The 13,522-nt window shown below is 39.5% G+C and overlaps 1 protein-coding gene across 1 annotated transcript in view; it reads left to right on the plus strand.

The window, feature by feature from the left end:
* The window catches only part of LOC137992501 (isocitrate dehydrogenase [NAD] subunit alpha, mitochondrial-like), a 17,591-nt gene extending 4,323 nt beyond the window's left edge, over positions 1-13,268 (plus strand). Inside the window, exons 6-12 of the mRNA XM_068837864.1 lie at positions 1,928-2,057; positions 4,478-4,611; positions 6,493-6,595; positions 7,743-7,807; positions 11,274-11,358; positions 12,058-12,210; positions 12,981-13,268. Of these exons, the coding sequence (XP_068693965.1) occupies positions 1,928-2,057; positions 4,478-4,611; positions 6,493-6,595; positions 7,743-7,807; positions 11,274-11,358; positions 12,058-12,210; positions 12,981-13,055 (745 nt within the window). The 3' untranslated portion in view covers positions 13,056-13,268. The remainder of the gene's footprint in view (positions 1-1,927; positions 2,058-4,477; positions 4,612-6,492; positions 6,596-7,742; positions 7,808-11,273; positions 11,359-12,057; positions 12,211-12,980) is intronic.
* Positions 13,269-13,522: the final 254 nt, after the last annotated feature.

A 13,522-nucleotide genomic window follows, 5' to 3' on the forward strand; every position in this document is an offset into this window, starting at 1 on the left:
TTGTTAAAGTCCAAATAAATTTTACCCTTAGGTTTGAAAAAATCTTTCTTGAGCCCATTGACTCCTGACTCTCATTGAGGAGTATGAAGTCTCACTCCTAGGAGGGTTAAGAGGGGACAGGTCTAGACCTACATGTAGGTAAACTTATTTACTGTCTAGCTAACGTTATATTCGGCCAAATTCGTCGAGTGTCCCAAACTGAGTTTCAGCCATCAAAACTGGAAACCATATCGTGTGTCCTCAAAATCGGAATTTTAGGTCTACATGTAGGTTACACTGTAGGCTAACACTAATAAACCTTTCCCTTACCCTTATCCTCATTTTAGCAACACCACATAGTTTTCTAGTGGATGTAGAGGTGTTAGACACAGAAAATAATTATATAATAACCGGTAACAGGAGAGTGGACAACACATTTTTCGAGGGCCGAAAGCATGAGCTTGTAGGGGATGCAGGGGCATCCTTTCCCAGAAAATTTGAAAATTTGGCCTCTTGGAATGCATTTCCTGCATTCTGAAGCACAAATTAGGGTATTAATGAACAGAACACTGATACCATTAAATTTCGGCTTTTTTTTTTAGAGAGAGAGAGAGAGAGTACATAAACGCTAAATTAGCAATGATGATATACCCACTTTAAGGCTCCTTTGCATTCTATTAGCTGCATGAAAATTTAATGTATTTTATCTGTCGTGACTGAAAATGTTGTTTTGTCACACTTCAAATATAATAGCCAACGAAACCGGCCCTTATTGAAAACCCTGAGTAACTTTCACTCCTTGGAGTCAATGGGTTAATTTTTTTAATTAATTAATTTTTTAGTTTTTAAGAAGAAAGCATTTCACACTTCAAAATATACAAAGCAGTCCCCCAACAATATATTGTTAATGGACCTCTTTACATGTAGTCACTGCTTTTCAGTGGCTGTCAGTGCTTATTGAAACCACTGCTTTAGGAAGCTGAAGTTTTCATTAATTACCGGTATACAAAATTTTCGTTTGCGTTGGTTAAAATCGTGTTTGCTGATTATTCTGATTATTCTGTCATGATGTTTTCAGCTGCCTTAAGCTCTGGGTCTCTTGTTTCTTGTGCAACTTTTGTTTCAATCACAGTTACATGTATAATGGCAATTTTACTGTCACGCAAGTAAAATGTAGTTAATGGATCATGACTCTATTATCTGTAAAACCTTTCATGGTGGCTCTGTTTTCAATGTAGTGATTGTACTCTCTAGTTGGCAAGGTCAGCAAACACGAAGGATTTATTGTATTCTAGCTTTGAACTTCGTGGCTTTGTTGTCGCTAGCAAGCTGGCACGATCCACAGCATTGGCGCTTTTTTTCAAAGCTCAATTCATGGCTAAGGCAAGCCACCTGTAACGCTAAGTTCACTTGTAGTACATCTCTTCTGACTGGCCATGCCAGCAGACATTTGTCTGGCTATAAAAGCATTTTAAGGAAACTATTTAGAGGTCACTTATGTTGTGTTGTTCACTGCATTTAGCACTCGATATATTGTGGTTTCCCCTTCCTCCCTCACTTTGGAGTTGAGGTTGGGGCCTTGTATGCATTTCAATAAACCCGGGACACTCCTGTTTGGTGCGGCTGGTTAAGTCTGCAAGGCAACTTCTCCAAAGCTTGTTGGCTGCGTTGCCTGCTAACCGGTACTCTTGTCCGATCAAGAATGTGCTGTTTTGCATATTTCAGCTCATAGTGCTGGGGGGATAAGTGAGGTTCCTTTGTCACACAATCATCGGAAGTCGCACAGGCTAACCTAACACAAGGCAGTGCTCCCCCATTAACACCAACTGGAGTCAATGTAAATGTCTAGTAGTTAACACACAAACATACTTGGAACAGAGACATTAATCTGTAAATATAATAAGTTTGTTTCAAATGATCAGTAAATATGATTATTTTCTCTGTGCAGAGTTTTTAGTTTATATGCCAATGTACGGCCTTGCAAGTCTATAGAGGGCTATCCAACAGCATACAGTGATGTTGATTTGGTGACAATCAGAGAAAACACGGAGGGTGAATACAGTGGCATAGAACATGTGGTAAGATTCAGTGGAAACTAGGCTCTTTGTTTGTTAAGTTGGGGTTTCACACTGTATCTTTTGACAAGTTCTCAGTAAAGATAAGGTCAGTTAGCCAAGAATAAAGCACTGAATGTTGAAAGTGCATTGCATACATGTAGTGAACTCTTCCTGAAAATTTGATCCTGATATACCAGATCATCTGTGAGCAATGATGCTTTGAAAATTCGAAATTTTACAAAGAATGTGTGGGATTAGCACTTTTGTCACCCAAGAATTTATCAGTCTTAGATGACTAACAATAATTATTGGCTTGTTATCAATTGAAAGCTATCAAGTGAAGCTATGATCCTCGCAGTTATGAACGCAATTTTTTGCAATTGCGTAAAGAAGCCTGAAAAATTCAGGACTTCAACAGGGTTTGAACCCGTGTCCTTGCAATACCAGTGCGACGCTCTAACCAACTGAGCTATGAAGCCTGACGTTGGGAGCTGGTCATTTGTGGGTTCTAATGTTCCTGTGAGGAATGAATCAACGATGAAATGATATATGAAATGGATCATATATGAACTGCGGATATGAAATCAATAATGGCTTCACTTGATTTCATATCCGCAGTTCATATATGATCCATTTCATATATCATTTCATCGTTGATTGAAAGCTAATAGGCTTAAAATTGGAAATTTAACTAAGTTAGCCTGCATACAAAGCGTTCCTGTTTGACAGAAGAGCTTCGAAACAATTTTTTGCAAACTGGCCACGTGAAAGTTGGTGCAAGAGACTGAGGTGACTTAGCGGCGTGGGGATCCCTAGGGCCCAACGTTTTCATCACTTGAGTGTGTATCCTTGCCTTTGTAACGTTACCCCAAACAGGGCTTAGAACAGATGAAAGTCAGAAATCTCGAGGCAATGTAAAGCTATACTATATGTAACTGAAGAGAAAAGAGAAGTACACACCGTGCATTTTTACCTTTTGACACACTCATCTTCACTTTGAACATTAATCTGCTGCATTACCAGCGTGCTAGCCTTGACGGCGTAGTGGCTTAGCATCCCCGACTAGTAATCAGGGAGACGTGGGTTCGAGTCCCGCTCAGGGCGAAAACCAATTTTTCGAATGAGTGTGTTGAAAGGTAAAAATGCACTGTGTGTAGTTCTCTTCTCTCTTCAGTTACTTATCATAGTATAGCCTTTCATTTCCTCGAAATTTATGACTTTCATCAATTGAGTTTCCCGGATGTTTAGTCATCTTTACCAGTCTCCTTTGCATTGCTAAATCCAATATGGTGACCACTATGTTACTTTACTTCGCTATTTATTATTTCCTCTTTGCATGTCGCCCAAGCAACAGAACCAACAAATCAAAGCAACTTGTGTGAGTTATTTAATCACTCACTGAAAAACTATGTCCCCATTAGGTCAGTTCCTTGAGGCCTGGGACACATTAAAATTTCCATGATGCATTTTTTTTATTTTATGTGCATAAAATGCACGATTTCTGCATTAATGCAATCCCTGTAGGATGTGTCTTGTATTACAACAATGATATCAATATTGGTGAACTTGCAAAGAGATGCTTCACTTAAATAAGTTATGTTAACTTTACAATACTTACTTCAGTGTTGTATCACTTCTACAGGCCTGGGTTAATTCAATTATTGTGGGATACTCGCCTGTTTGCAATACTTTTTGTCAAGTGAAAGATCATTGCAATTTATGGAAACAAATCCAGGCTTGTGTAGGACTGTAACCTGTGGCCATGTAAAGGAGTTTAACATTGCACTTGAACCACTTAGCTATGAAGGCCGCCATTCTTTACTAAGTAAAGATGGCTAAGTACCTTTAATTTTAGTGATCCTGGAGTTTTTGCAGGCTTCTTCACAACTACTTACTTTAGCCAAACCCTTTTTTCTTCTGTTTACCATGGTCCAACTGACCCATATCTTTTCAAGAATTTTCAAAAAAAGGACTTTTGAGGAAGGTATTAACTTCGTAAAACCTTCTTTTAATGTTTTATCTGAAATATAAACATTAGCTTTGTCAGTACAGATTTTCATTTTCAATAATTATAATCAACCCCACTTTTCCACAGGAGGGGCCTTTTTTTTAGCTACAACTCTCTACTCATTTCTGCTCCCTGCCCCGTCACTCAATTCTTTCCGAACTTGAAACCTTTTTTTTAAGTGCTTCTCATTTTCTTTTTCTTTGTTTGTTTGTTCGTTTTTACTGCAACCAACCGACTAGGATAAGGAAACCCATTCGATGGTAAACAGAGAAAAAAAGGGGATAGCCTAGTAAGTTTTTTCATGAACTGTAATGATGTTTTGGGCTAAAAAATTGTGATTCATCTTCAGCATCATATGTTAGTTGATTGCTTCTTTCCTTGACTGCTTTAAATCTATTTTAAGTTTGAACAAAACAGTGTTTTCTGTCTACAGGTAGTCGATGGTGTTGTGCAAAGCATTAAACTTATAACAAAGGAAGCTTCTCAGCGTGTGGCAGACTTTGCCTTTGACTTTGCCAAGGCAAATGGCAGACACACTGTTACGGCTGTCCACAAGGCAAACATCATGTGAGTTATTACCAGAAGTGCCAGATGTAGTCTTGTTACAGGTATTTGAGGATTGAGGTCAGGGACTCCCATTAAAGCAGTGGCTTGCCTTTTGGGACATTAAATTTTATAAAATAAAATCAATTGGTATCACAGGGAATTTCTGTCCCTCTCACTTTTTGTCTGATCTGTCCCCCTCCCCCTCCCCATAGTTGCACCTCGCACCGGTGGCTCAGTTGGTAGAGCATCGGGCTGTCATGCAGGAGGTCGTGAGTTCGTCTCCGGCCGGACCAACACTCAGGGTCTTAAAATAACTGAGGAGAATGTGCTGCCTTTGTAATTACATCTGCAAATGGTTAGACTTTCAAGTCTTCTCGGATAAGGACTGTAAACCGGGGGTTCCGTCTCATAACCCTTGTTGGAAATTAAATAGTATGGGACTTTAAAGAACCCACTAACTGTTCGATAAGAGTAGGGGACGTAGTCCCCGGTGTTGTGGTCTAACCTAAGCTGGACGGGGGCATCTTTCACTTCCATAAAAATTAATTGTAAACTGCGTAACAAGCAGTCTGGCTAAAGTCTCCAACAAAAGTATTGTAAAATTAGTCCTGAAAAGCCCCGTGGGGAGAGACTAATAGCAAATCATTGTATGAATCATTGTAAATTAATTTTAACAGAGAACCCAAAGTTGTGAATTTGAAGCCTTATATCAAATAAGAGATCTTGATAAGATTGTAGCTGGGATTTGCCAGGCATAGTGTCATCTCAATCTAGGACCTGGCAACCTAAAATGAGCACTTCTGGGTGTCTTAGGCAAACAGCCTTTATTTAGGGATGCATTTGTAAATGACTAACACCTAAGGTCGTTTACTGGAGAATATAGACCATCAAGTAAAGCTATGATCCTCACAGTTATCTATAGACACAATTTTAGCAATTTTTCATTCTTCTCTACGCAATTGCTAACATTGCATCCATAGCTGCAAGGATCATTAGCTTTACTTGATTTCATATCCGCAGTTTGGTATGCGATTCATTTCATAATTATATCATTTCATTCACAGAATACAAACCACTGTATTGTTAACCCACTGACTACTAGGATTGAGACTTAATAGATGTTTCTCTGTCTAACACCAGACAATTTTACTCATCGAATGAAGGGGTAGTTTCTAAAGAAACTGTGGTGCTGCGTCGGTCGGGAAGTAGGATACAAAAATTTGGTTTTATCAACGGAGTTGGTGATGTAAATTGGCCACCGTACAGAGATTCTGATGAATTGATGAATTGATCAGTTCTAATGAATTGATGAATTTTACTCATCAATCCACTTGGGAGGGGGGGGGGGGGGGGTTAGGGTTAACAACCTCCCTTTAATCCTGGTTTACCAACAAAGAGGTTTATGGTGACTTGAGAATACTTAGAAAAAATTATATCCATGTTCTCCTGAACGTCAGGTCATGTTCTACAACTGTTGCAATCAACCATTCTTATGTTGGTGGGGTTGATTAGCTTTTCTAGAATGGTTTGTGGGGACATCTTTTCACCCAGCTCTGAATGTGGTTGAAAAATATTATTGTTGAAAGTGATGGTAAGCACCAAAAGTCTTTTTTGTTTGCTTTTATATTATAGTCAGGAATGGCTGTTAAAGACATAACTGTAAACATGCAATGACTATTACCACAGAACAAATGGAAACAATAATAATTGAAAAAGGGGGACGTTGAATTTTAAGGTCAACTGTTTCGACTTGGTTGAAGTTGAAATGGTTGATACTTACAGAACCTTAGTGTGTCATGGGCTGGATGGTGGCAGAAACTTAGGTAATTAACACAAGATTTGCCATGCACCATGCAGTCTTTCTTTTAGGAAACTTTTCTTTCGTTATTTTGTTTTTCCTAGGCGACTTTCAGATGGTCTATTCCTACAATGCTGCCGGGAGGCTGCTGAGAAAAACAAAGATATCAATTACAAAGAGATGTACCTAGATACAACCTGCCTTAATGTAAGTTTGAGGATGAGTAGTCAATATTCCACAACAGGTTTGATACTAGCAATATAATCCATCTGGTTCCAGAGTTTTTATGATGTAAGTCAAATAAAAAACCTAAAAAACCTTAAGTATTTTTGGAGACTAAAAGAACTGTTTTTTGAGCACAGTGTTGTAAACCGGGACTAACTTAAAGTAATAATTATTTTGAAAGGTAAATTTAGGAAACAGCTGGCTGCTCAGAGTATTTTGTGCAATGAAATTAATCAAATCTCAAGACCATCACACACTTTGCCTTTTTTAAATCAAAATTAGCAGTCATCAGTCTTTTGGCCAAACAAGGAAGAGGCATGAGTGTGTTGATTTCTTGGAACAGTACAGACAAACTGCTTTTTTGCACAGTGATGCTTCTCTTCCACTTGTTTTTCTAATGTTTTCTCATGTACCCACTGGACTTTTACCAATTGATGGGCTATGGAACTATAATAAAGTTCAATCTAACCTGAGACGTAGACATGCTTGGAGTGTGCACAGTCACAGTTACGAGTCAGGGCAAAAATACTGAAATCCTTGCAGGAATTGAAACTGACAAATAGTGACTCACCCACCGGATAAAGTTATCTGGCCTTTGAACAACTGAGGCCTGAAGGATACTTCGAATAAAGAGTTTAGTGCAATGGTGCAAAGTCATGATGTGTTGAATCAGTAGGGACCTTCAGATTCTAGGACGAGGATGAGAATGAGAACGAATTTGGACTGCCCATTTTTAGCAAAAATACCAAGAAATTTATAACCTGTACGATTAATCTTAGTCTTTGGTAGCAGTATAGGTTGCTCTGTTATTCTTATTTCTGACAACTGAACCTTTTTGCTGATCGAAAATTGCCAAAGCTACTACCGTGTTGTTGACTTGTTATGACGTGATGACATTTTTGCAAGACCTTGTACTAAAATGACAACGGTATCACGCTTTTTCCGCCAAAATGATGCTGGTTTCCACGCACTCACTGTTGTTCTATGAGAAAATCTCGTACTTGTAGTCGTTCTCATCCTAGAATCTAAATCTCTCTAGCGTATGCTTCAAGAATGCAGCAAGATTTTTCAATGCATGTAGAGGGTGTGTGTTTTGCTTATTAAGAACATTTCTGCTTCTTTTTGTCAGATTGTAACAGATCCTACAAAATTTGATGTCATGGTGATGCCAAACCTATATGGAGATATCCTAAGGTATATGCATTTTCTTGACGAGTTCTTTATTCACTATAAAGTGACCCCAATTGATGAGTACCTAAATCATCTGGCTTTAGGCAGAGTAAAATCCTGTAGAAGGCAGTGGTTAGGGCACTTGCCTTGAGATCCTGGCATCACTGGTTCAAGATGCGATCTGAGCACTGGTTGAATTTGTTCTGGTGGTCTCTGGTTCAACTTCTCAGCTGCACTTGTAAATAGCCAACTAGCTTGGCTCCGATCAGTTGGGATTCTTAACAGTTGTGGTTGAATGTTCTGTTCTGTCATGATTGTGTTTCATTGGCCCTGAAAAGCCCCTATGGGGAGTGGTCAATAATATTGTATTGTATTGTATTGTATTGTATAATATCCTACAAGGGTTAAAGTGCTACTATTATCAAAAAATCACTTCTTTTTTTTTTCTTCAGATTTTGAAAGTGTAATTGCTTAACACTTAGGCTAGTGGTCTATTATCAATGCTACGTTCTGATTGGTTGAGCTACTAGTAGGCTATTTGTTATAGCCCACTAGTAGCAAAAAGCACCAGCTATGAAAACCAAAACAACAATTAAAGTCTAGCTTTAACTAGCGAAAGATGTTTTGTCTCGATATTTTTTTGAACAACTAGTTGGATTTTACTAAAACAATTATTCCTCTCGCCCTCATGGCCTCTGAGTCAATAGCCCATTCGGCCTTCGGTCTCATGGGCTATTGACTCAGAGCCCATTCGGGCTCGAGGAATAATTGTTAATGATTGTAAGTTTTGGATTTCACGGTCTGCCATTACTCACTGACCGATTGGACCTCAGAGGGTTGGATCTAGGGAAAAGTGACGTCAGTTACCCACTAGCTTAAAATTTTAGCATGTAAACGCAGCTTATTATATATGCAAAACACGAGTTTTAAAGTCTGAAAGCTCGAAACTCCATTCTGCATATCAATTCATCCGCCTACACACGCATTGTATTCTTAAACTAGGGAGTCTTTGACGTCATTTTCTCCTCGATCCAGCTCTCTCAAGATTTTAAAGTTAGTAGTGGCGGACCATTAAACAGGAAAATTCCATTTAAACTAAACAGGTGTCTTTTGAAATCAAGGCTTAAGACTTCGATCAGTTACTGTTTAGTTGGTGTCTCATTCTGCCTTACCGTCAGCTAATTTTAAACCTATTTGACCCGAGCTTATTGTTGTAAAGAGAAATAGGTATAGCTTAAGTCTGTTGTGTTGTCCACGCCGAAGTTCATGTGTGTCATTGTGCTACAACCCTGGACATAAGGGTCTTAACTGGCTACAATGGTGATGGTTATAGTGGCTTTAAGATCTACGACGTGGTTGTCAACGACAACGCCACAAAACAACAATATCATTGGTTAAAAGAAGAAAAATAATCGTGCTGCACGTGCGGCACATGTCTTAGCACGCGTCTCAGCACATATTCTTGCGTTACTCTGCACAAACAACGAAGTGAAGTCACCAAAGTTGTTAACCAAATTTGAGGTTTTAATGACAGCGCGTGCGTACAAATGTGAATCTTTCAGTCTCTATTTTTACTCTGAAACCGCTCGTACCAATTTAGTTTTAGCCTGGTAAGGATACTTCGCCCACATTGTACGACGCGAACGAGATGAACTAATCGCGACAAACTTGGTTTGCAAAGTTCTATTTTGAACGTCGCCGTCGCAGACCGTACATAGGGAGCTTAAGATTTTCAGATGGCGACGGCAACAACAACACCTCAAAACAATGATATCATTGGTTAACAGAGGAAAAATGATCGTCCTGCACGTGCAGCACGGATTTTAGCTCATATTTTTTCGGCGGTCTGCATAACGACGACGTGAAATCACCAAGTTTGAGGTTTTGACGACAACGTAAGCATACAACAGAGAATCTTTCATTCTCTACTCTTACTTTGTAACCACTCATACCAATTCCTTTTTAGGATACTTTGCGCACATTGTGGGGGGTGAATGAAACGGAATGATTGAGAAAGACTTATGATTTTTGGCGTAGATCTTAAGGTCCCTCATATCACATCAGTTTCGTGGTGGTTTACAACCATCAACAATGTTTCCTAGTTTAGCCCGGCCCTTAAGAGAGAGAAACCACCAACACCCTACTCTTCGCGAGTTGGGTGTGTTTGTACTTTGACTTCCCACAGTGTTGACTAATAGGAAGAGTTGTGGGAGGGGACCTAAGAAGTTTAAAAAATGAAATTACGTAGGCAGCACTTCCTCCAACACCTGAGTGTTGGTCCGACCAGGTTTGTGAACTCGCTTTCTCCCGCACGCAAGTCCGATGCTTAAAGTGCAATTTAGATTTTTCTTTAGATTTCAAAACTGTATTAACTAAACACTAAGCGATCAAAGTTTTAAGCCGTGATTTAAAAAGGACACCCTGTTTATTTTGACGGAATTTTTCCTTTTTAATGGTCCGCCATTACTAACTTTAAGATCTTGAGAGAGCTGGATCGAGGAGAAAATGACGTCAAATACTCACTAGTTTAAGAATGCAATGCGTGTGTACGCCGCAGAATTAACATGCAGCAAGAGAGTTTTGGGCTTTCAGACTTTTAAATTCGCGTTTTGCATATACAATAAACTGCATTCACACGCTGAAATTTTAGCTAGGGAGTACATGACGTCACTTTTCCCTAGACCCAACCATCTGAGGTCCAATCGGTCAGTAAGTATTAATGGCGGGCCGTGAAATCCAAAATTTACACTCAAAGTAAACGGCCTTTAGATAAAAATGAAAGCTCAAAATCTTGCCAGTCAGATGTTAAACAAACGCACTTTCAAAATCTGAAGAAGAAAGGAGGTGATTTTTTTATCACAGGAGCACTTTACACATCTGAGCCACGGGTCGTTGGTGGGAAGATCCTGGTAACATGCAAACAACGTTGGTGTGGAAGATTCTTGTAATGGAAATGAAACAAATTTCATGGCATTAGATGACCATTCCGCTTCTTCGTTTTGCCAATAGTGTTTTAATAAGGAATTAACAGACGTGAATTAGTGAATCTACTTGAAATTAGGTCGGCTGTCTGTTTGTGTTTGTGTGTTTGTTACATGGACGTTTTCAGTTATACAAAAGCAAATGATAGTGGCGAGGAAGCCCAAAACGAAACCATGAGGTTTATAGACATTGGGCTCCCTCAGAGTAAAAATAAAGTTAACAGTAACAGTAAGGCCGGGATCGAAAGTAAAATATAATGAAGGTGTAAGTATAAATTAAATAATTACATAGACTGAGTTGACAAAATATGAAGTATGGTACATGTAACGTTTTCAAAGTCTTGCCCCTCCGCCATTAAAAATCAGTGTCCAGCAGTGTTGTGTCACGACTCATCCAAAGAGGGTCACTGGTCAATCCAAAATATTGCGAGGAAGGAGCCGTACTTCTTCATAGCGATTTTTTAGTGAGTCTCTGCACTGAAATTGTGAGGTCTTCATTTCTTTTACAGTGATTTGTGTGCAGGTTTGATTGGAGGCCTAGGTGTAACACCCAGTGGAAACATAGGAGCAGATGGAGTAGCCATATTTGAATCTGTGAGTCTTGCGATTTGTGATACAATTGTCAGTGTACTCGCCGAGACATCTATAGTAGACAGACATCAACTCATTCAGATCTGAGTATCGCTTGCCTCAGGCTTCCAAAACGGGGTTTGTGCCTTGGCCAGTCGTGTGAGTCCGGCGCGACTATATATGGGGCGTGCGAGCCAAGGTACTTCTCAGTAACAAATGGCAGCCCGAAGTGTTTCTTCTTCATTCCAGGGCAGAAGTTTCATCGAGAATTTCGGACAAATCGTTTCTACGAGAGTGGAGTGGTGTAGATGCCAGAAAACTCAAAAGCAAAACAGCTCTCTTCCGGTAGCTGTCTGTGACCCCAAAACGCTTATGTCTGGTTCGGGAGTTGGTTCAAAAAACACCTGATGCAATCAGACTCAGAAGTGAATGAATGGCAAACGTTGTAACCTCTCACAGATTACTGAAGCCCAAAGGCTTCAATTTACAGATATAATATCAAGATTTGCACGTTCTTTTTAACTTTTGTAGCCAATTTTTTTTACAGCACGATAGCTTCTTTAAGGAAGTTCTTATGTTATTGAATTGAAATATAAACAATGGCATCAACAGATACTCGCCTGTAAGGGAACCGTTCGCCCCTTTGGGGAACTTTGCGGTCACCTCTGAACTTTGGCTTTTGAACTTCCGGAGCCAAAATGAATGTTCTTGTTTTGGACGCAGGTACATGGCACAGCTCCTGATATCGCAGGCGAGGACAAAGCGAATCCAACAGCTCTTCTTTTGAGTGCTGTTATGATGCTGCGGCATATGAAGCTACAGAAACATGCGGATTTGGTTGAAAGGGCCGTGTTGGAAACTATCAAAGAAGGCATGGTGAGCACTGTTTAACTTTTAAGGCTATCTTCATCAGGGGTAACCCACTGTTATTGCAAGAGCACTTGTATAGAGCGAGTTTCAAATGAGTGTCGTAAAACCAAAACCAAAGTAATTACTTTGGCCAATCAAAAAGGACGAAGACATTCCAGTAAACCAATCAAAACTCGAAGTAATTACACGTAGCCGACACAAAGCGCGGGAAAATGGGCACGCGTGAGCTACGACTGGTTTTGGTTTCACTTCTGATTGGTTGAAAAAATGGCGCGAAAACTTTGAACCAATTATTGAGTGAAGTAATCATAAACCAAAGTAATTATCTAATTACTTTCGACACTCAATTGAAAACCGCTCTAATGCCACTAATGTACTAAATAGGGCTAAAAAAATTGACCTGCTTCCAACTGTGTGGCTTCATAGCTCATGCAGTTAGCAGAGCATTGCACCGGCATCATCGCAGAGGTCATGGGTTCGAATCCCGTCGAAGTCACCTGAGTTTTTCAGGTGCTGTAAGATACAATTGCTTAAAAAAAGGGCGAGCATCATTTCTCTCTTTCGCCTTTAGCCCGCACTTCAGATAAAAATAGGATCACCACTGATGAAGACACTAGACAGGCGTGTGGAAATGTTGGGTCTTTGAATCGTAACTTTCTAAGCTACACTCAAATTTATTTAAACTAGAGTAGCAGTGAACTATGCTGATAGGTTTTTTTTTTGTTATCAGTTTCTCTAATTGATAGCGACACGCGCTTTCTTGTCGTATTTGACAGGTATTGACGGGGGATCTTGGTGGACGCAGCTCATGCTCAGACTTTACAAGAGAAATTTGCCGCAAACTTGAGTAGTACTTTTCCAGCTGGCTTTGGAACTTATCGATGTAATTTATTCGAAACTATTTCGGGAAGCCTTATGACACTTGCTGATAAACATTTTGAGTTTGCAATTGCTTCACTTTTCCCCAAAAAAAACTTTTGGGGTTGTCTTTTGTTAAATCGCTGATGGCCAAATTTGTAAATTGAACGATAGACGAGAAGTTTACAGTTGAGTTTAGAGAATAATTTTGTGATGGCTTTAATTTATATGTATGATATCGGCCACCTTATCCCTTTGATACCTAAACCGGCCCAAACCGGCCATACTTAGTATTTTACTGTAGTACCAGACGATTTTACTCGTCAATGGGGAACCCCCAGGAGTCAATGGGTTTTCCTGCTAGCACGAGTTAAGAACTCATCAAGAGAAACCTCTATCTCCACTAATTCCTTGAGTCAAGGCTATGCCGTGTAATATATTTTTAGGAACAGAACTTTAT

This window comes from Montipora foliosa, chromosome 2 (genome assembly GCF_036669935.1).
Source record: "Montipora foliosa isolate CH-2021 chromosome 2, ASM3666993v2, whole genome shotgun sequence".
Lineage (NCBI taxonomy): Eukaryota > Metazoa > Cnidaria > Anthozoa > Scleractinia > Acroporidae > Montipora > Montipora foliosa.